A 21,256-nucleotide genomic window follows, 5' to 3' on the forward strand; every position below is an offset into this window, starting at 1 on the left:
CTCGTTCTATTTCAAGTGATTTCCGCTTCGATTTTTTTTTTCGTTGCTCTGAGCCTATCGTAGAGTTATATATTTGACATACTCCTATTCCTAGTATAAGAGGCAAGTAACTCGTGAGTATTTTTTTAAATGAAGAATTAAGTATTAATGTCTGTACTGATAAACAATGAAAGAAATTTTGATCGCAGCATTAAACTTGTTTCAAACTTGGTGATCAGAACGGCTCCTACTCTGCGGATGGTATAATTTGAGACCGTTTCATTTCTTTTAGGCGAGTGAAATTAATTGGCATCTTATTTGAGAATATAGACGAATGTAAGAATATCCCAGGTACAAACTTTGAAAAATTTCCCAACCATTCTATTTGAAACATCTTGCGAAATTTAACAGCTGTTGCCAGTTATTTTGCTTCTAATTACAGAAAATGTAATTTACGATCAGGAGATTTCTTATTAGGTGAGTGAAATAAATTTTGTTACTCTGCTTTTAGATTTTAGACAAGGGAGAATGGCCCTAGATACAATTCCTGCAGTATTTTGTATTTTACTTAAGAAAAGCTTTCGAATAGATGATAAAGAATAGATTTATCAATACAAAATAACTATGCAAAGTATGTTTTTTGACAAAATAGAATCTTAATACCTTTATAAATGTGCCCAACGTCGGCTTCTTCTTTTTAGGTTTCGTTTAAAGGGAGGTGGTCATTATGACTACTAATCGATTTCTAAGTAAAGTTAGTTTCAATTTTTGTTAAGGGACAGCAGCATTTTATCAGATAATGTTCTCGTAGTACGTTTGAAAAAGGTATTTTATAATCAACTTTTCGTTCTTCTATATAAAACTCCTGTAGCCTGACATCATCATTATTATTTAAATTCGTTCCCAACGATGTCAAGTCAAATTTCATTGTGGGTTAATGAGATGTACTCATAAAATGCCAGCGAAGCGTTATTTATTTATTTATAAATTGCCCCTGTACAGTCCAGATTAGGAATATAATCGGAAATACGAAATTATTAAGTACATCCCGCCTTTCGTAGAAAATATTTTAGTAGCATAGAAAACTACACTGTCTAAGCTGAATTTCATTCTGGATTCCAGGTTTACATTAGTAAAGCACGATGATGGCTATGAATCCAAGGTTTTATGAGTGAAAGATATAAACTAGTTTAAGAAAAAACTATTTTCTACATGGGGAAATATATTCGATGATCCAATTGAAATTGAAGGAAAGTGAGAGTACAACGAACCAAGACTGACGAGAAGGTTATGGAGCTAATGGTTTATAGTTTACTTGTGTATCAGGTTTTTTATATATTTTGTGTTTCCACGTATATTTCCCTTTCTTTAATTTGTACCTTTTCTCAATTTTTAAGAGTTTTTTCACACTATTTTCGATTGAATTCCACCAAGATATGAGTTTTCTACCATTGGGCAGTGCTTGTATGTATTGATAGCTTTTATCATATTTCATACTGCCTCTTTGGACAGTTCCAAATTTTTGCACTTGAAGATGTAAACGCTGAGCTATTCCATATAAAATCAAGAAGTTCACGAGTGAAGCCTGAAAACTTAGAGTTAAATTTTACATATCAAGTAATACATACCAGTTGGCGAAAAAAAGTGGAAGGCTGAGATTTTTTGGAAGTCAGTTTTGAAATTACAGATTCTAAAAATACTGATAATTTACCAGCGACATATTCCATGCTTGACATTTGTTCTATTAGCAGTTGCAGAGAGCTCAAAGCTCATAGGATACTGGCTAGTAGCAACATAGCACTTGGAACATAGATGTTTTCTATTTTGTATCTGTGTAGTATGAGAATCGTCAATTTAATTTAAATGATATTTTTATTACTCGTTTATGGTAATGAACAGTTTGTTAACAACTAACTTATATTTTAACTGAGTGTGACGTGAAAAGCCACGAAAGTCCCTCCTTAATTATAACGCTTTCAGTCAAACGTTTTCCGAAACAAAAAGTAAACAATAAATCATCTGGTTTTAATTTCAGAAAAGCCGATTATCATAAATTGTATTTAGAACTTTCAAAAGTTAATTGGAATTGTCTTTCATATTTAAATGACGTAAATAAAGCTGTAAAAACTTTTTATCAATTAATTGACGACGTATTTAAACAATGCATTCTAACTAAAAAGAATCCCAGTAATAAAATCTTTCCTGTCTGGTTTAACTCAGAAATAATTCGAAAAATCAAATAAAAATTGTACTATCACAAAAAGTGGAAGAACACAATAGACAATAATACATATTACCGTGATAAATTCTGTAGTTTAAGGACGGAGGTAAAGGCAAAAATTGCGAAAGCATACAAAGAACTCGTAGCTAACTCCGAGAATTGCATAGCAGATGATCCAACAAACTTTTGGAATTTTATCAAAAATAAAACAAGGTATTTGACTAATGGCCCCCTTATGTATAATGGTGAAAGTCTATAGTGTAATAGGGATATTGCGGAGGCTTTTGCACATTATTTTAAGTCTGTTTACAATCATGAACCTCTGAGTTATAACACTGATGCTCTAATGTCACACGAACCTAGAAGTATCACTCGATATTTTCCAAATCACTGAAATAACAATATCAGAAATAGAACATGCCATTAAAAGGTTGAAATCTAGAACAGCGTGTGGCCCTGATGGTATCCCACTCTACATAATAAAGGGAACTATTGATATCATAAAACATCCTATACATATACTATTAAACATTTCCGTAAAATATAATGTTTTTTCCAGACCGATGGAAAGAAAGCTTGATATGTCCTATTCCAAAAACTAGCAATGCCAAGAATATAGAAAGCTTTAGACCAATTGCAATTCTATCCCCATTTGCAAAAAATTATGAATATATAATACACAATCGCTTACTTAATCATGTTAGATCCAGTATCTCTGTATACCAACACGGATTTCTCAAGAATAGATCCACTTCAACTAATTTGACAATTATAACAAACTTTATAGCTTCAGAACTAGACAAAGGAGGTCAGGTGGATGTAATCTCTACAGACTTTCAGAAGCCGTTCGATTTAGTTAACTACGACATTTTGCTTGAAAAATTAGCTCTTATGAATCTTTCTAAGCAAGCATTAGTACTTTTCACATCATATTTACGTGATCGTAAACAATCTGTAGCTTACAAAGGTCATATCTCCAACAATTTTAATGCTACATCGGAAGTACCGCAAGGATCAAACCTTGGACCTTTATTATTTCTCATCACTATCAATGACATAACTAAGCACATCAAGAAATCGCATACTTTACTCTCTGCAGATGACTTAAAATTATATACTCAAATTAAATCATTTGAGGACTGTAGAAACCTCCAGGAGGACTTGGAAAATGTAAAACACTGGTGCCACGTGAATAAATTTGCCTAAACATAACTAAATGTAAAGCTATTACATTTACTACAAAAGGAAAATACATAAATTGTGATTATACTATTGACGGTATAAATCTTTGTAGGCCGGAAACTGTTAAAGACCTTGGTGTTACCTTCGACCCAAAACTGACTTTCGCAAATCACATTGAAACTATTGCAAACAATGCTTATAAGAGTCTTGGATTTGTTTGTCGTGTAAGTAGAGACTTCCGTAGCCACATGACAATTTTGAAACTATGTTATTCGTATACCAGATCCCAACTGGAATACGCTTCTGTTATATGGACTTCTCATAATGGAAAATATATCCAAATGATTGGAAGAGTGCAGTGTAAGTTTTTGAAATTACTAATGTGTAAAAAAACTGGAATGTACCCAGCATACATATCATACACAGAACTAACAAACAATTTCAATATACCGACATTAGAGCAACGTAGGCATGTTAATGATTTAGTTTTTCTACATAAAATAATAAATAATAAAATTGATTGCATAGAACTAAGTTCTAATATATTTCTGCATGTTCCGACGTCTAGAACAAGATTAAGCAGTAGTAGTACCATGTACTATAAGAAAGCACGCACTGACATCCTGTATAAATCCCCTTTATGGAGAATGACCTCTCACTACAATAATATTGAAGAAAAGTGTGAAATGATAGACATATTCAATATGTCTGAAAAAAGGTTTAGGAACACAATTTGTAGTATGATGAGCTGAGTTAATCAATAAAAATTTCTGTAGGTTTTTCTTGTGTAAAAATAATGTTATTTTACCAAATATGTAAACGAACACTGTAAATGGGCAGAACGCCTGTTGTGTTGTGGTTACAATAAATAAATAAATGAAATATCAAATTGTATGGAAGGTGGCAACAATATCATGATATGAAAGCACATGATTTGGTCTACTTTACTAATGTAATCATTAGCACACCTGCGGAACTATTTCCAAACAAGCAAACGGAGTGAAATGAATAGTATATACCCAGTCAGAAATGTCCAGAGGAATAGTAACTGTATTCGCATCACTGCAATTAAACTCAGAACTGCACTTTAAAAGACTTGAAACCAGAATCTTAATGAAACGCCATAATGATCTTACCTTCCTCCGGACGCTGTAGACTGGAATAGTGATGTCGTTATTTCCTTTCCGTTACCATGGTGATCGCCATGTTTTTTTTTTTTCTATACAAACGCGTGAAATTAATGCGGCTAAAGAGTTTATTTCTAAAAGCTCCACATCCCTAAGTAATAAGGTAGAAATCGAATAGTTAATGTAAGCACAATTATCATGCAATCCACCAGAAGAACCAATTATACGCAATATAAACTCCCTTACGTGTAGATTGACAAACTGTTTGCACAGAGGAAGCTGTAAAAATATATGATTTTTAAAAAAGAAAAAAAGTCTTAGAATAATGTGGGGCATTTACACCTCTAATGGCTACTGTTTATAATGGAAGTGCACAATATTATTTCTAAGTATACATTACAAAAGAAAGAAAAGTCTAGCCTTTAGAAAAATTCAATCCAGACCATCAGTGGATATAGGTAACATTTTTCTTACATTCTCTATCAACTTTTTTTTTTAAAAGCATTTAGAAAAGATGCAACAATTACACATCCAATTATTAATGGTTCAGTGTATATTTTAAACAACTGTTAAGCAATAATCCTGTTCAAATTTGCAATATTATATCGTACTCATATTATTGAATCAAAAATTTTCCGGAATTAGTTTAGTCAATATCTGATTATGAACAGGGTTAGTACACTTTAAGGTTTAATTTAACCTGAAAATATAGAAATTCTCAAAATATACGATATCAGAGAACAAATTTCACAAGACATGTGAACTCGCTGGTTTCCAAGATTTTAATGCTTGTCATGCACGTAATTTTATTTAACATATTTCTTTTCTAATTGCCTATTCTACCCTTTTTTTAGTTTCAATCATTCGAAATATTTAAAAAGAAACATAAGTATTTGTTCCACTCTACTGTTTGCAGTTCCGAAACATTTCATCACTGTTTTCGTTTTGCACATAGGTTCTTTAGATATTTAGGCTACTTGTTTAGAAAATAAAATGGCGATCACCATGGCAACGAGAAGGATGTGACGTCAGTCTATTATGTTTGGTCCTTAAACTTACCATGAAACCTTTGCCTTCAGGAATCTTAAAACACACTAATCTTGAAAGATAAGGTTGGTAACTACTCTTTACATCTTTTATACGGTATAACTTCTATACACTATTCATACATTATGCGGTACAGCTGCTACACAAAATTCATCTTACCTTCTTCTTCCCCCCCCCCCGAAAAAAAGAAAAAGAAGAAAACCGCAGCGAAATGATAGCTATTTCACAATTAGATACTAGGTTTGGAAACACACCTGATCGAATCACAGGTACCGTAGTGAGTGATCAAATTTGATAAAAAGGTAATTTTAAAACTTTTACGTTTGCATAGAAAATTTCAATCGAATATTTCTGATCCAGGCCTACACATCCAGGACAACAATGCTACCAACTTGAAATGTGGAAAATATAGCTACAGAATCAAATATTTAAACATGTACAAATTTTAGCATAAATTCCAAATTGATAAGTTGAATATAGTATAATTCAAAGATAGTCACATAGATTGATTGTTTTATATCTGAGGGATGAAAGCAGAATAACGATCATGTGGCATTTCGCTATATTTGACACAAAAGCCGTTGCTTGCAGGGAGCGTAAACCCATGGCCGATAGGTTAGTCCGACGTTTGGTCTACCATCAAGTAACATGTTTAATCATATTTGATATTTAATTTTCTAATATAAACATTACAGAAACCATGACCTGTAACAATTTCCATAGTTTCTTTATGTGATTCTCTTTCCCCTTTCCTAATTTTAATAGTCGGAATGTATTATTGCAATTTTTTCTTTTATGGTTAATTTTCACCATGTTATGCATTTTCTTTGGATGATCGCGTTTAGCTACATTACTAATCGGAATTTTTAAAATTATTTCCTAAATATTCACTTATTTCTTTTTAATCCAATTTTTTATTACTTGTCCTAGTCAGCTAACCACTAACATTTAAGAAGGCTGGCGTTCTAAGAAATAGTAGCTCCTTCATCCAGGTGAATTGTTTCAGTGTATGTCTTATAACTGGACACCGAATATGACACGCCAGGATATTTCTCCAATTGGAGCAAGAAACAATGCATATTTCAGCATCACTTAAAGAAGTACTAGATAGATAGGATAAATTACATTCACGTTGAGTTCTAAGGGATGAAAATTAATGCAAACAAAATGAATATAATAATGTGGATCATGCTGAGACAGAGGAAGATGGACAGAACAACAAAATTTTAACTCTTAAGCATGGACAGTCTGGATTTCCCTCCTGCCCCATCTTTCTGTTTGGGTTTTTCTTTTCCATTATGGAATAAATCGCTTTTAGTATCAATAGCCAACATATTTTACAATGCTTAGTTCATTGCAAAACAAACTGTAGGCAAATCAGACGGAGAATTTGGAATGAGTCTGACACGCTATCCAAGAAGGGGCACAATCTAAGGCGTATGTTCAAAACAGCCATATAACTGCACACTGCCATATAGTTGCCGCCTGTTCCATCTAATTTTTTAATTTTATTTACGGTGTTTAGATGTTTATGACTAAACGTGTGGGTCCAGAAAAAAAACCTTGGATCTGTAGGTCAAGGTCAGGCAAAAGTTGATCCACAATCTTCAGAACTTACTGTTGCATCTACATATATGTAGGATTAATCGAAGATTTGCATTGAGAAAACCTAAAATATCGTAGATAGAAGCACTTTACATTTGGTATTGGCTCACAATGTTGCGTATAACATGGACAGAAAAAAAATAAACAAGGACTAAGGGACGCTAGTGAAGGACAACAGATCATGAAAATAATACGAAAAAAAGAAAAAAGCATGCTTGGCAATCTTATTCCGCACTCCGATTGTATCACCATGCTGATAGCAAGAAATGCAATAGGAGTACCAGGAAAACGGAGACCTGTGGCCGTGAAATCGTGTTTTTTGTCGTTGTTAGAATCTTGTAAATATAGTCGTAACATTCATATTGATTTTCACCTTTTTCCCAAAAGTTTACACATCCCTCTCTCTCCCTGTCACTATTTTTTTTCCGTTTATCCCTGCTTTGCTACGGCAAATCAAAATTTCTTCCTTACCTACGTTTTGTCATAAACCGAAGCTGGGCAGAACGGTAGACAAAGCGTAGATATTGTAAAAATGGAAAAGTGAGCAAGTGATGAAATTAAGCTTAGATATTAAAAAAAAGTAAAATTATCTTGCAGTACAAATCACAAAACCTGGTTAAACTGTATAGAAAATCTAATAATACTAAGTGTAATTCACACAAATTAAAAGAACATCAAAAGGTTACAAATGAACAAGTAGCTTTTATTGTATATGTTTACGGCCGTTTCGACATCTTTATTTCCACCTTTATCTAATTTTTTTCTTTTAATACAGGTGGTTGTGTCGCACAATTTGTAAATTAAGATTTCACTTACTCACAATAATCTTCGACCGGTCAACTCCTTTAGGGACTTTGCAGTTATCATGATCTCAGACGTTCCACGTCGGATAATCCCAAGTGCCACTGGAGTCCTCTGCTCATAGTAATAAGCGATCGTCCAAGCCGGCACAATTATTCCGTCCTTTTCAATGATTTGGAGCCAGAGTTTGTTACACAAAACTGAAATTACAAACGAATGTTTAGGTGCTAACACATTTCTACTAGTCACTTCACTGCTGATTTCTGCACAATACTAGAAAAAATATTTTACACAAAGGTGTATGCAAATATCGTACAATCGCTGATGATAAACTAAAAAAATGGCTCTCGTGTATGCAAACGGTGATTTAGCTTGCGAAGCTGAATCCGTACAAGTGGAGAACTCATAAGAGTATAACGTGTGTTTACTTTAGAACAATGCACCCCACTCGCCTTCGTGGGTGCCTTTCCGAGCGACGACTAGGCGTTCGTGCAAAACATTGAAGGTTCTTTTAGCAAACCAAAGGTTGTATATGGTCAGCCGGGAAAATACCGATTTTCACTCCTAGCATCGGAACCGAAATTATCGTCCTATTGTCTTTTAGTTATGACGGTACGTAGGTGCAGGGTGATTCTCCCGAAAATCAGATATAAGGAAACAGTCACCTGAAATGCACACTCACGTGATCAGTGTCCCTGTTTCTTGAGCATATGTGGCCGTAAGACCGGAGCTGGTCTTACTAACACAAGTGTACAAAATACCAAACTGATGAAAAATGTTTCGAGATTGCTCCTCCAAATACGAGGCTTGGTTAATAAAGTTTAAATTTAACATTATCCTATTTCTTTTATATTCCAAAGAATGAGCCTCATGTCGTGATAGCCGAAACGTTGCCTTTATCATGTTATGCTATGTATAGCACTAAATTTTTCTACGAAACAATTTACACCTTGATTTAATTTTAGATTTTTGCGCAGTAAATAAAACGGACAAACCAAAACTTCCTCGGTTGATTCCGTGGTCAGATGGTTAACGCGTTGCTCTCTGGAATAAATGGTCGTGGGTTAAAGTCTCGGAAGTTGAAACATTTTCATTCTAAATATGTCTCTATATGTTCACATATATTATTAATATTTCTTTTCTTGCACTTCACATATGTTATCTTAGACCATGTGTTAATGGATTAGGTAGTTTAAACCAGGTTTCGTTATATATACTTATAGTTTCCTATCTTTACTTCAAAGTGGATTTCTATATGTTCATATTTGTTAATATTTATTTAATAAGTTAACAAGTTAATAATTATTTAACAAGTAAGGATATATTAGCAGAAAATATAGAACGATGCCAAAGCACATTTTTTTTTGACACAGCAATGCATTATTTTTTCTTTATTCCGAAAGTTATTGCCAGTGTGTGCTATGCAGACAATCCTTCTACTCACTGTTAGTGCGGTGGCATCAGTTTTCTGCACGTACACGCATTGTGAAATCAGTTTTTCTCTTCAAAAATGACCTATGGATTATTATTCTGATAAAATGTAGAACGTATCAGTGTTAAAACTATAATCGCTTTATTTACACCCGAACACATTTTAACACTATTTTAGAACAGCCATTCAAAACTGGTGTCGAATCTGGCGTAATATCACTGCTATTTTTTTTTAACTGTATACGTATCAAGTATGGAAGTAGTTCAAATTCACTATTATATCCAATTTCATTACTTCTTTTCTTAGAGGAAGAGTGCTAAAAATCTATCACGTTGCAGTTTCTTCTAATCGATTCTGCATTCAAATAGTATGTTCATTTTTTCCGTTGAAATTCAATTCAAACTGGACGTGGTTAAAATTATCCGTCTCCGGTTTCAACATTTATCGCTATAAAACGAAAATTGTAACAGGTATGTAGCAGCTGTTGTTTTGTAAGTGATTAGTAATCATGTTATCTGATTTTCATAGAGAAAAACTGTATAAGCTGTCGAAGAAGTGCTTCAAATTAACAAGTTTTTTCAACATTTATCTTGATAGAAGTGAAAGAGTAACGGATAACTAGTAATAGATATTTGAGATAGATCCAGCGTCCAAGGAACAGATTCCTTCTTCGATCTTGTTAATATATGGGAACATATTGTTACAGATGTACTACTTCATGTTTGAATATTGAATTGGCATATGTTGAAAGTCGACTGTAAAGCGATATTCACTTGTTTGGGTATTTTATAAAGTGTTTAAAAAACCCCACCAGGTTGATACTTTTAGCCATGCATAAAAAAGTTGTAGCTATGTAACATATTTGGCAGGAGTTATGTGAATGGTTAATAAAAAATGTTCCGCCATGACGGCCGTGAATTTTTACTGCCAGATCATTTTTACTGCCTTTATCCTGATTTGAAATATTATTTTAGTACTAGGCAATGCTGTTATTTGTTCGTTTTCTAGCGAATGATGTATGTTTTAACCACTACAAGATTTTACCGTTCCGACATTTACGTTGGTTATTTCACACATTCCGCTAACACCGCATCATTTGTTCATAAACGCAGATATTTTACGAATTATGTAAGTTTTTGAACTTGTTCATTATAGTTACCTTAGTGTAAACATAATGTTCGGCCGGTATTGTGTATGTTGGTGATTCTACCTACTTGCACAATTGTATAGGTCAGGGCTGAAAGGGTGACAGATTGTTATTAAAAATCAGGAAAAAGACGTTAAATTTTGAATAACTTACTTAGTGTGAGATGAACGAAAAGAAATTTTACGTGCTATATATTAACAACCTTCCACCGTCGTGCCTATATAGCATGGGGATGAAATGTAAAATGACGGTCGAAGATCGCTGCTACTCACCATCTAGAATGAGTAGGTACAGGATGACGGAAAGAAACCACATTAATTGACTTTGAACTAAAACTTTGTATTTCCATTAAAGCTTGTATATTGTAGTGATAGATCGTCGACTGAATATAATCGCAAGATCACATATCTTTAAGCAGCTAGGAAGTTAACCACGATGAACTCAAACATAGCTGAGATACACGTACCTTTATACAGCTGATGACTGGAACTGCTATCGATGTTCTGGACGATCTCTATATTGCTGCCAATAGTTTAGAATGGTTGACTATTGTGTACCATTATCCACTATAATGGTCTGCTGAACTATTAGATCTCCTGATCTAATACTGGACGTAGAATCACCGAGAAGTGACTACTGTGACATGAGCAACTATGTTACTACTCGACGTACGATGATCTCTTAGACTGAACTCTGAGACAAATGCTCGAAGATTACTCCTCAGAGACTGATCCTTGAGACTGCTCCCAATCTCTAAAAACTATAAGGTTTTATACGAAGATTCCAGACATCTTGGAATTCATTCTCGTCGACTTTCTGTATATCTCAGCTATTGGTAAAACGTTGGTTTCACCCGAATTACATCGTGATCAAATTCTCAGACTTACAAATTTCTGCGAACTCAACGATTATATCACAGTCAAAGTGTGTCAATGTTACAATGTGACAATCTGATGACAATTCAAAACATTACAAATACAAATTACAATATCTTACAAATTGACAACCAAGCGTCTAGCCGTAGAACATTCATTACATACACACAACATTGATGTCAACACATAAACACACACACGTGTTTACATTACGTGATAACACTTAGTTTCTTAACATTCAATTTTATTAAATATACTTTCCTTTACCAAAATAATATCTTTTTGAATAAAATCAATGACATGCCTCAACATGCCCCTCCTTTAAAATAAGAGAACTCCGTTCTCGACTCAATTTCTTCCTTGAAATTGACCGAAAACTAATTACATCTATTACATAAAATAATCATATATATTCAACCATCACCCTGTATATATCTTTATATTCATTTTTACATTCGAAAGAAATCATCAAAACATTATTTATTTACAATCATTGTTTTCGTTTTTAAAAAAAAATACTTTTCAAGTGTCCTCATCAGAGTATGAGCTCCTGCCATCTATTGAGTTTCATATATAACTACTTGAAGTTGTGTTGCATTTCCTGTGCTCGGAATTACTCATATATATACTTTTCCGTTCTCGTTCTTGAAAACTTTCCACTGAAGTTAGTCGCAAAGTTCAACTCAGTGTTTATTGACTCTGCATAGTTTCCACTAATATCAGTGACCATATCACTGATGCTTTCCATAAAAATAATGCACTTCATTATACACTAGATTTGTTGTTGTAAACCACTAATACACTAATGAACAACGTCTCCTATCGCTGCATGATTTTTTGAAACACAAAAATAAAATTTAAAAATATTATTCACTTCACTTTTGGTAAGTTTGCTCTCTATAGAGTTAGCAACTCTGGATACACTTCCTTCCGCAAAATGTTAATTCAGCAAACGTTTTGACACTGAACTTGAACAAACTTCCACGTCTTCATCCTGTTTGCCGCGTTGCTTCGATGGATAAAGTTAACTTTGAATACGTGCTCCGCATTGTTCGTGAAAATTCCGGCAAAAATGTTCACAGGACCAAAATGTCGCAAGGACGCATGTACAGTTTTTCATGTTTCAAGTTTGTGACCAAATGTTGATCCGTTTTTTCTGCTTCAAAACCGGACAATTCGTGATTTGTGTTACATCCCTCTTTGGTTTTGGTGCAGTGCATACCCGCAATGTTTAAGTTACCTTGTGGTTCCTTTTTCTGCTCAAGATAGTGATCTACTTTGTGTTTTGTGCAAATAGTGTGCTTAGTGTGGTTTTTATTTATTTCTGCATAGATTGGAAATAATCCGCAGTTTTCTACATTACTAATATCGTCATATACTTTTTTATCCTCTACTCTTCCTTCCTGTCTTTTCTTTCTACTAAATCTACGTAATTTAATAATTAAATAAATGATAATTATAGACGTTGCTAGTACTAAGGTCATTAACGACGTTAAAGCAATAGCCATTACGGTAAACTTCTTTTCCATAATACCTGTAAATATATAACTAAGTGTGAAATCGTGTTTTTATTTTTCTTAAAAACTTATATAACTATACCGCGGTCTATGACTCTCTTCTGAACAATATGCTCATACTTCCAGCCTAGGCCTAATGTTAGTGTTCATTAATCGTTCATTATTTTCTTTAAAATGCATAATCGATGCATATTCTAAATAATGAATAGTGTTCTAATCACTATGTAACCTATTCGGATACAACACTGCTATCCTTGTTACATTTTCATTCGTTTGACGCTGTTATTGTCTTTTTTTTTTTCAAAGTCGTAAAATCCTACATTTTCGTGCATATTTCAGCTCTTAAATACACTTTATTACTAGTTTTAACGTTGTTTGTAGGTACAGTTATCTTTATTGATGTTTAATCTATCTTATTTTAACATTCCAACACTCTCTGTCCTTAGAATCCATTCATAAAGCATCAAAATCATTGTGAATACAAGTAGCTAGTCTCCCGTGGGTGGGACTTGTTGCTACGCTGGCGGCCATCTTCTCGTAAACCACGCCCCTTAGCAACCTCTCTCTGCTGCCTGAGCGCGCGGATTCATCGCCAGGATGCAATCGTCTCGTAAGTCGTAAACAGAAAACTACTCAACGGATTACAGTATTTTAATGAATATCACAGATACTCATAACATAACTACAATAACTTATTATAATACAAATAATCTATATACCAATTGATCATTTGATAATAATAATAAATCAATAATTCCTCTCTCATTTTAAAAAAAACGTGAATTTAGAAAATGAATTTTGATAAAAATAATGTGTTTTCATACAACTTAATGATAATTATTGATATGATGCATTATGATTGTATTCTATTTGCGACTATTTCTCGTGTCTTATCTATGATTTTCCTACTTTTCTATTAAAACTATTTACTTCTTTTTCAACGACTTTTCCGTACTTTTTCCGTACTTTTAACGACTTATTATCGTAGATTTGTAAGCTTACTTGAACTAGTTTATACCACTAGTATCTACTTTATCTATGATTTGTCTATTTATCTAGCTTTACTAATAGACAACTTTTCTATTTTTCTTCTTTTCGCTTTTGTTTTCTATAGCTTGAAGCTACTGATTTCACTAATATTCTGATGTTATTTAACTTAGCTATTATCTATTTACATGTTTTTATCTATGCTTGTCTATGATGATCTATTATCTATGCTTATTTTCTATTGCTTCTTTTCTACCAAAAACAAAGAGTTTTGTCGTACTAGCTCTACGTAACCATTTTTATTTCTCATTCAACGATTTACTCGTTTTCACCGACTCAACTAGACCAATCCTAGTTTTATCTAGGATGACAACCAAAAGACTTTTCAACTCACAACTACCTCATGCTGTAGGTAAGTATGTCTACATATTACCAATTGTTTTAAATGTTAATTCAATATTCCTTTCCAGGTTTTATTGCAACTTAGATATTTTTTTTTTCCAAAATAAACTCCATTCTTCTCCATATCCATAAATGTAAAACTATGTTATACTATTATTACTTACTTATATATACTATAACTATTATTCATTACCTTACTTATACTATTAATTATTTACATATAAAATAAACACGAGTATATAGGAATAGATATAATTCTACTAGCCTATTCTATTTACTGTATTCAAAACCTGTCTAACGATTAAATTTCCAGTGGGAAGTCCGCATTTCCTCAGACTCCTAGGTGAGGCTTTTGTTGTTAAACTGCCGCCTGACTGGCAGTTGCATCGATAGACCCATTTTGTCTACAGTAATTTTTAGTCCCTAACTAAATAAAATAGCGTATATACAATTGTCGCAAATCGTGAAAACTCTTGACCAGATTTAGTCCTCGCTTTTAATTAACGTGGGAATTTAATTAAAATGAACTCTAAATCAACAATGTTCAAAAATTCAATATTCTTGCAATGAATGCAATATGTAATAGAATTTTAATTTAATTCATAATCATGAACTTTCAAATGTCAAAACCGTGTTTTTACCCAAATTTCGCGGTTGATAACCATTCAAACTACCACAAAAATCTAGGATTTCGTCAAGTCATTGAAAGTTTTATACGTCTATATCTGTATTAATATAAATGTCTTAATCCAGTCAATTATTCTTAACTAACACATCTCATAATTCATTAACTATTTTCTTCTTAGTATTATAATAACAATAATAATGCCAAATGGCCCATCTTCGATATGGTAATCCTTGTCTTCTTTACGAATAGACTTTTAACTTTAACCACATCTAATATTGTTCCTACTTTTAGGGATAATCTTTCGACCAGTTTTCTCACTGTCTTTTCTTACCCTACATTTATTCTTACTTCTGAGTATCTCTGACTCATTATATTATATTTCTATACTTCTACATTTCTTGTAGCTACTATAATTATATATCTATATATTCTTCATTATCTCTATTATCTTTCATAATATTCTTATATTTCTCATATATCAGTATATTCTTATTAGTCATTAATCGAGTAACTATTCGTCTATTCAAGTAATCATTAGTCTTATCCTTGTATCTATTAATGTCTCATTATTTTTTATTTAATATCTATTCTCTATTTCTATTTATAACTTTATCTATCTATCAGCTGTAATGATCTCTCTTATCTATTCCTTATTCCGAGAACCTTTCGTTGGAAATGTTAATCTACAATCTACATGTTACTTTCAATTTCACTTCCTTTACATTATTCCAACTGTCCTAATGTCTCATACTTGTATTCTAGAATAGTCTAATCTGATCTAACATATTCAATATATCTCTCTATATTCTATATTCACTTCTCTTCTTCTAGTTCTCAAATCATGTCGTCTAAACAATATATTTAACTTTTTTTTTATTTTTTTTTTATTATTTTTCCTATAACTCTATGTCTATATTTAAATTATCTTTCCATACTCCTAGTATTACTAAAATATAATCACTTATTCCTACTCAATAATATACTCTTCAAATAATTAATCCCGTAACCTGATATCTTATATTTACAAAACTTAACACTATGTTCAACTTAACTACATACTAATAATTAACCTACTATAATATAGAATTTTAATCTAGTCTTAACCTACAATCATTTAACCTACACTATGTTGTCCACTAGCAAAATAGGAATTTATTTCTTTCTACAAATAAACCAGCAAATGCTGCTAGGTCTAAGAACATACTTTCGTTAGCTACAACGATTTTTGACTTTTTCTCGTAACACTTAAATGTTTCGACCAAATCCGCGATTTGAATGGCTGTCGAACACTCAAAATTGTATCTAAACCTCTCGAGCCAACTGTCAACTCTCAGTTGGTCAACACACTCCCTAAATATAGCACAAATTTCATAATTCGGATCTGTAAACGTGAGTGCAAAAAATGTTGCTGTTCTCAAACTTAGAGAAGTCTCAACTACTCTTGACACTGTAGCCAAAAAGTGTCGTCTAAATCCTAGGTCAATAAGCTCATTTAAATTAAAATTCTTTTGTTTAAATTGAACCATAAACCAACGCTGCCTTTTCCAAGTTTGAACATTGTCTTTAAATATTTCCTCTTTATTTTCACTGTATGTTGGACCATACTCAGTGAAACTTCTTAACACCCCTAAATCCAATTTATAAAACTTTGATGATGAAAACATTGTTGCGGGAGTTCCATCATCCTGTAGTACAGGATAATGTTCCCTATGGTTATTCACTAGCGATAACATATTGCTTATTTACTACTACTTCTTAAGTACTACCTAACAATTAATGCGGGTGGGTGGTGCGGGTTAATGTATTACTTATTCTACTTGAGCCAATTACTTTTAGCTCTGTTCGGGACTCGAACCAAAATATCTCCACCGTAAAACTGCCCTGGAATCGCTACAAAAACCAGCATTTCTACCTTAACAATGGTGAGAGTTACTCCTAGTACTTTTCGGGAATCGAACCGCTACAAAACCAGCATCTCCGCCATAACAACCTTCCACCGTCGTGCCTATATAGCATGGGGATGAAATGTAAAATGACGGTCGAAGATCGCTGCTACTCACCATCTAGAATGAGTAGGTACAGGATGACGGAAAGAAACCACATTAATTGACTTTGAACTAAAACTTTGTATTTCCATTAAAGCTTGTATATTGTAGTGATAGATCGTCGACTGAATATAATCGCAAGATCACATATCTTTAAGCAGCTAGGAAGTTAACCACGATGAACTCAAACATAGCTGAGATACACGTACCTTTATACAGCTGATGACTGGAACTGCTATCGATGTTCTGGACGATCTCTATATTGCTGCCAATAGTTTAGAATGGTTGACTATTGTGTACCATTATCCACTATAATGGTCTGCTGAACTATTAGATCTCCTGATCTAATACTGGACGTAGAATCACCGAGAAGTGACTACTGTGACATGAGCAACTATGTTACTACTCGACGTACGATGATCTCTTAGACTGAACTCTGAGACAAATGCTCGAAGATTACTCCTCAGAGACTGATCCTTGAGACTGCTCCCAATCTCTAAAAACTATAAGGTTTTATACGAAGATTCCAGACATCTTGGAATTCATTCTCGTCGACTTTCTGTATATCTCAGCTATTGGTAAAACGTTGGTTTCACCCGAATTACATCGTGATCAAATTCTCAGACTTACAAATTTCTGCGAACTCAACGATTATATCACAGTCAAAGTGTGTCAATGTTACAATGTGACAATCTGATGACAATTCAAAACATTACAAATACAAATTACAATATCTTACAAATTGACAACCAAGCGTCTAGCCGTAGAACATTCATTACATACACACAACATTGATGTCAACACATAAACACACACACGTGTTTACATTACGTGATAACACTTAGTTTCTTAACATTCAATTTTATTAAATATACTTTCCTTTACCAAAATAATATCTTTTTGAATAAAATCAATGACATGCCTCAACAATATTTAGTTTACATTTACAATAAGAAGACATCACATTTTTACACAAATAATGAAATTGATATATCTAGGATAGGCGGGTCACGTCACTTGCGTCACTATGCCTGTTAACAGTGGCGGCGATGGGGCGTTAAAAGTGGGGGGGGGGCAAGATATGATCTGAATATTTGTATAGTTTTCCTAGTTCAATGTTAGTTTTCCTGGTTGTTTCTAACACTTTGTTCGACGAAAGGTGGTATAACTAATAGGATACTATCTTTTTCAGTTAAAATACCGTATATCGTGTTTCATTTAATTAAGTAAATTGACAAGAGCAACGCACATAAGGTACTAACCCTTGATTCCTTGCTCGTGAACATCTTAAAATTCTGTCTGGAAAATTGTGTGATCAGATTATTTAATAACATATTTGCAAAACAAATAAATAGAAAGGATAGTATTAATCATACTAATGAATAATGAAGCCTGTTTTGTAGAAGTTAATTGAAACTGGGGATTAATTAACAGCTTACATTTTTAATTCCACATATGCCATTAAATGCATGTTATTACTCTTAGAAAGTGAAAGAGAGTAAATACTACAAGCATATGCTACGACGCAATTCTAATATATATTCCTTTGTGTTGCAATTAAAACACAATCTTTGTAGCTGTTTTAACTCTACGGGAAGACAAATAACCAATACCCACTTACCCAACGACAAATATTATATGGTACCATTTTTTTTATAAACCAGTAATATGCAAAAACTTTACATTTCCAAATGAAACTAAATACATTAACCATTTTCAATTATGGCTTTTTATAGGTAAATTATTGAATTTTAGTCAATCAACTACAGCATCATCACTATTTATCCTAGGATCATGGTTAGTACCTCATTCTCTTCAGAATAGAACAGACTTCCAAACGGTTCCATCTATATTTTCCTATCATGTCTCTAAGGCGGGAAATTTTGAGGGAAATCTGGATTTTTTTCTGATTTTTTCAAACTTTGATTCCCTCTGGACCTCCTATGTTAACGCACAGATCTCAAAATCAACTGAAAAATATGAAGGGGTGTACTAACTGTGTATAAACAAATTTCAAGCTTCTATCTTGAAAATAAGTGCGGGAAAATATTTAACAATGAGCCAAGAGCATTCCCACAATGTCCCAGATATAATATAAAATTTTCCTGAGACATCCCTATTTAACCTATGATCATTGTTCGTACATCATTCCCTTCAGAATAAAACATACTTTCAAACGGTACCACTCACATGTCTCCATCCTGTACCTGAGGTGGGAAAATCATGAAAAAATGGATTATTTGTTTGAAAAATATTCCATCTTTGTACTTTTCTGCCCCTCTGTACCCTCCTGTTTTAACGCAGAGATCTGAAACAAATCTGAAAAATACTAAGGGGCATACTAAATGTGTGTGTAAAATTTCAATCTTCTAGGTGCAAAAGTAAGCCCGCCAAAAATAATATCTCTACAATACTCCAGATTCTCGTATAAAAAAGGATCTCAAGTAAAAATTCCCTGAGACATCCCTATTATTTATACTAGGATCTTGGTTCCTACATAATTCTTTTTAGAACAGAACAGCCTTTCAAACGGTACCATTCACATGTCTCCATAATGTATTTGAGGAGGGAAAATCGCGAAAAAAGGTATCTTTGTTAAATATATATATATATATATATATATATATATATATATATTTACCTTTTTGCCCCTCTGGACCTCCCTGTTTTATCGCAGAAATCGGAAAAGAATCTGGAAAATATTATGGTGTGCACTGAATGTGGGTGCAAAATTTCAATCTTCTAGATTCAAAAGTAAGCCCTGCAAAAAGTAATAAAAAAATCAAATCAAAAAATATTTTTTTTAGTTATGACGTCATCACACTCTACGTCTCGACTCAGAAAGGTGCTAAAGCATATGTAGTAGCGTGCTCTACAACGCCTTCGAGGATTGAGAAAAAAAAGCAGAAACAAAAAGCTTTTTTGGTATTTTTAAAATCGAATAATGAAGATTCTAGCCTATCACCGAAAAATAGATTATATAATTTAAAAGAGTTACGTGGTCACTTCAAAAAAGTGGGGGCAACTGCTTTTTTTGCCCCCCCTAATCGCCGTCCATGCCTGTGAACTGTAAAACTTTTGTGACATTTTGGTGTGTGAAAAACGAAAAGATAATATTATAGGATACGATACTCTAAGAGTGGGCTATAATGATCCAAGTTGGCATGGTTTAGTGTAGGATGATAGCCGGTCGAGAAGCTAAATTTATGAGGTGTGAGACTTCGGGTTTGGTTAATCACTGGGTGAACGAGTTTCGTATACTGGGTGAACGAGTTTCGTATACTTGAATGTATACTAAAATTTAAAGTGAAATATATATTTTACCTTTTAAGCTATTGCTGCTAAAATTACACATTGAGAATTATTATGAAAACTTCAAACGAAGGTCACGTTTTTTGCAATTAAGTTACTCTTTCGGCCTTCATTCACAATTTCGCGAACGTATGTTCAGTATGTTGTACTTTCTTGTAACCAGCGAAACAAACACCTTATCACGAGGGTGCTACCTATGTAACGAAGTGTGCAGAAAACCAGTGCTTAACTTCAACTTTGAAATTTCTCAGATAGTACAGTAAATACAACCGGGACCAAGCTTTTGCTTATTGTCCCTGGTTCAGAATTTGTGCAGGAACTTGATCTTAACTCGTACTTTAATGAGATGTGGACTAGTTTTAAGACGCATTTGTGGGAAGAAAACATATTTTGCAAGAAATAGTATAAATAAAATGTATACTTTCTTCGAAATGCGATGGCAAAGTCGGGAAAAGATTTTTTTGAAAATTTATTTCAAATGTTAATTATTATTATTATTTTGTAGTTTTTACGTTGGAAGTGTTTATAAATGTCCAATGTTCGTTACAACATTAGTCATATAGTATTACGTAATTCTATTCCTTCAAGTGTGTGTTTAAATAAGGTATATTTATGTATAATGCCGTTAAAGGTACGTAGATATACTTAGTGAACAGTGTCCGTAAGTGTTCTTCCTTGAGTATTGTATTGTAGTAACGCGGGAATGAAACAGGAAATACTAATGTGAATTATCGAGGAAGAAGTAGTGATTCTTCAATATTTTTTCCCAAGAAGTAGGTAGATGTACTTCTCCATATAAGTAAATTGCTCCATACTACGTTAAAGAAGAACGTTCGGAAATGATAAAGCTGTTGTTTGAAAGCAAAACAATGAAAATACTTTGTTTCGCAGTAAATTTTTGTAAGTCGTATACTACAAGCCTTTTGCTGTTTTTGACGTCACTCTTGTT

At 33.1% G+C, this 21,256-nt stretch overlaps 1 protein-coding gene across 2 annotated transcripts in view; it reads left to right on the plus strand.

Annotated features, from left to right (window-relative positions):
• LOC145690870 (uncharacterized) overlaps window positions 1-21,256 on the plus strand; it is a 38,535-nt gene that overhangs the window by 9,032 nt on the left and 8,247 nt on the right. The window contains exon 2 of one of the 2 annotated variants that reach the window (XM_081766266.1): window positions 272-522. The exons of the other annotated variant lie outside the window; for it this stretch is intronic. Coding sequence (XP_081622392.1) covers window positions 272-368 — 97 coding nt within the window. The 3' untranslated portion in view covers window positions 369-522. Of the gene's footprint in view, window positions 1-271; window positions 523-21,256 lie in introns of those variants that run through there. 2 annotated transcript variants of the gene reach the window in all.

This window comes from Thermobia domestica, chromosome 7 (genome assembly GCF_964235325.1).
Source record: "Thermobia domestica chromosome 7, izTheDome1.hap1.1, whole genome shotgun sequence".
Classification (NCBI taxonomy): domain Eukaryota; kingdom Metazoa; phylum Arthropoda; class Insecta; order Zygentoma; family Lepismatidae; genus Thermobia; species Thermobia domestica.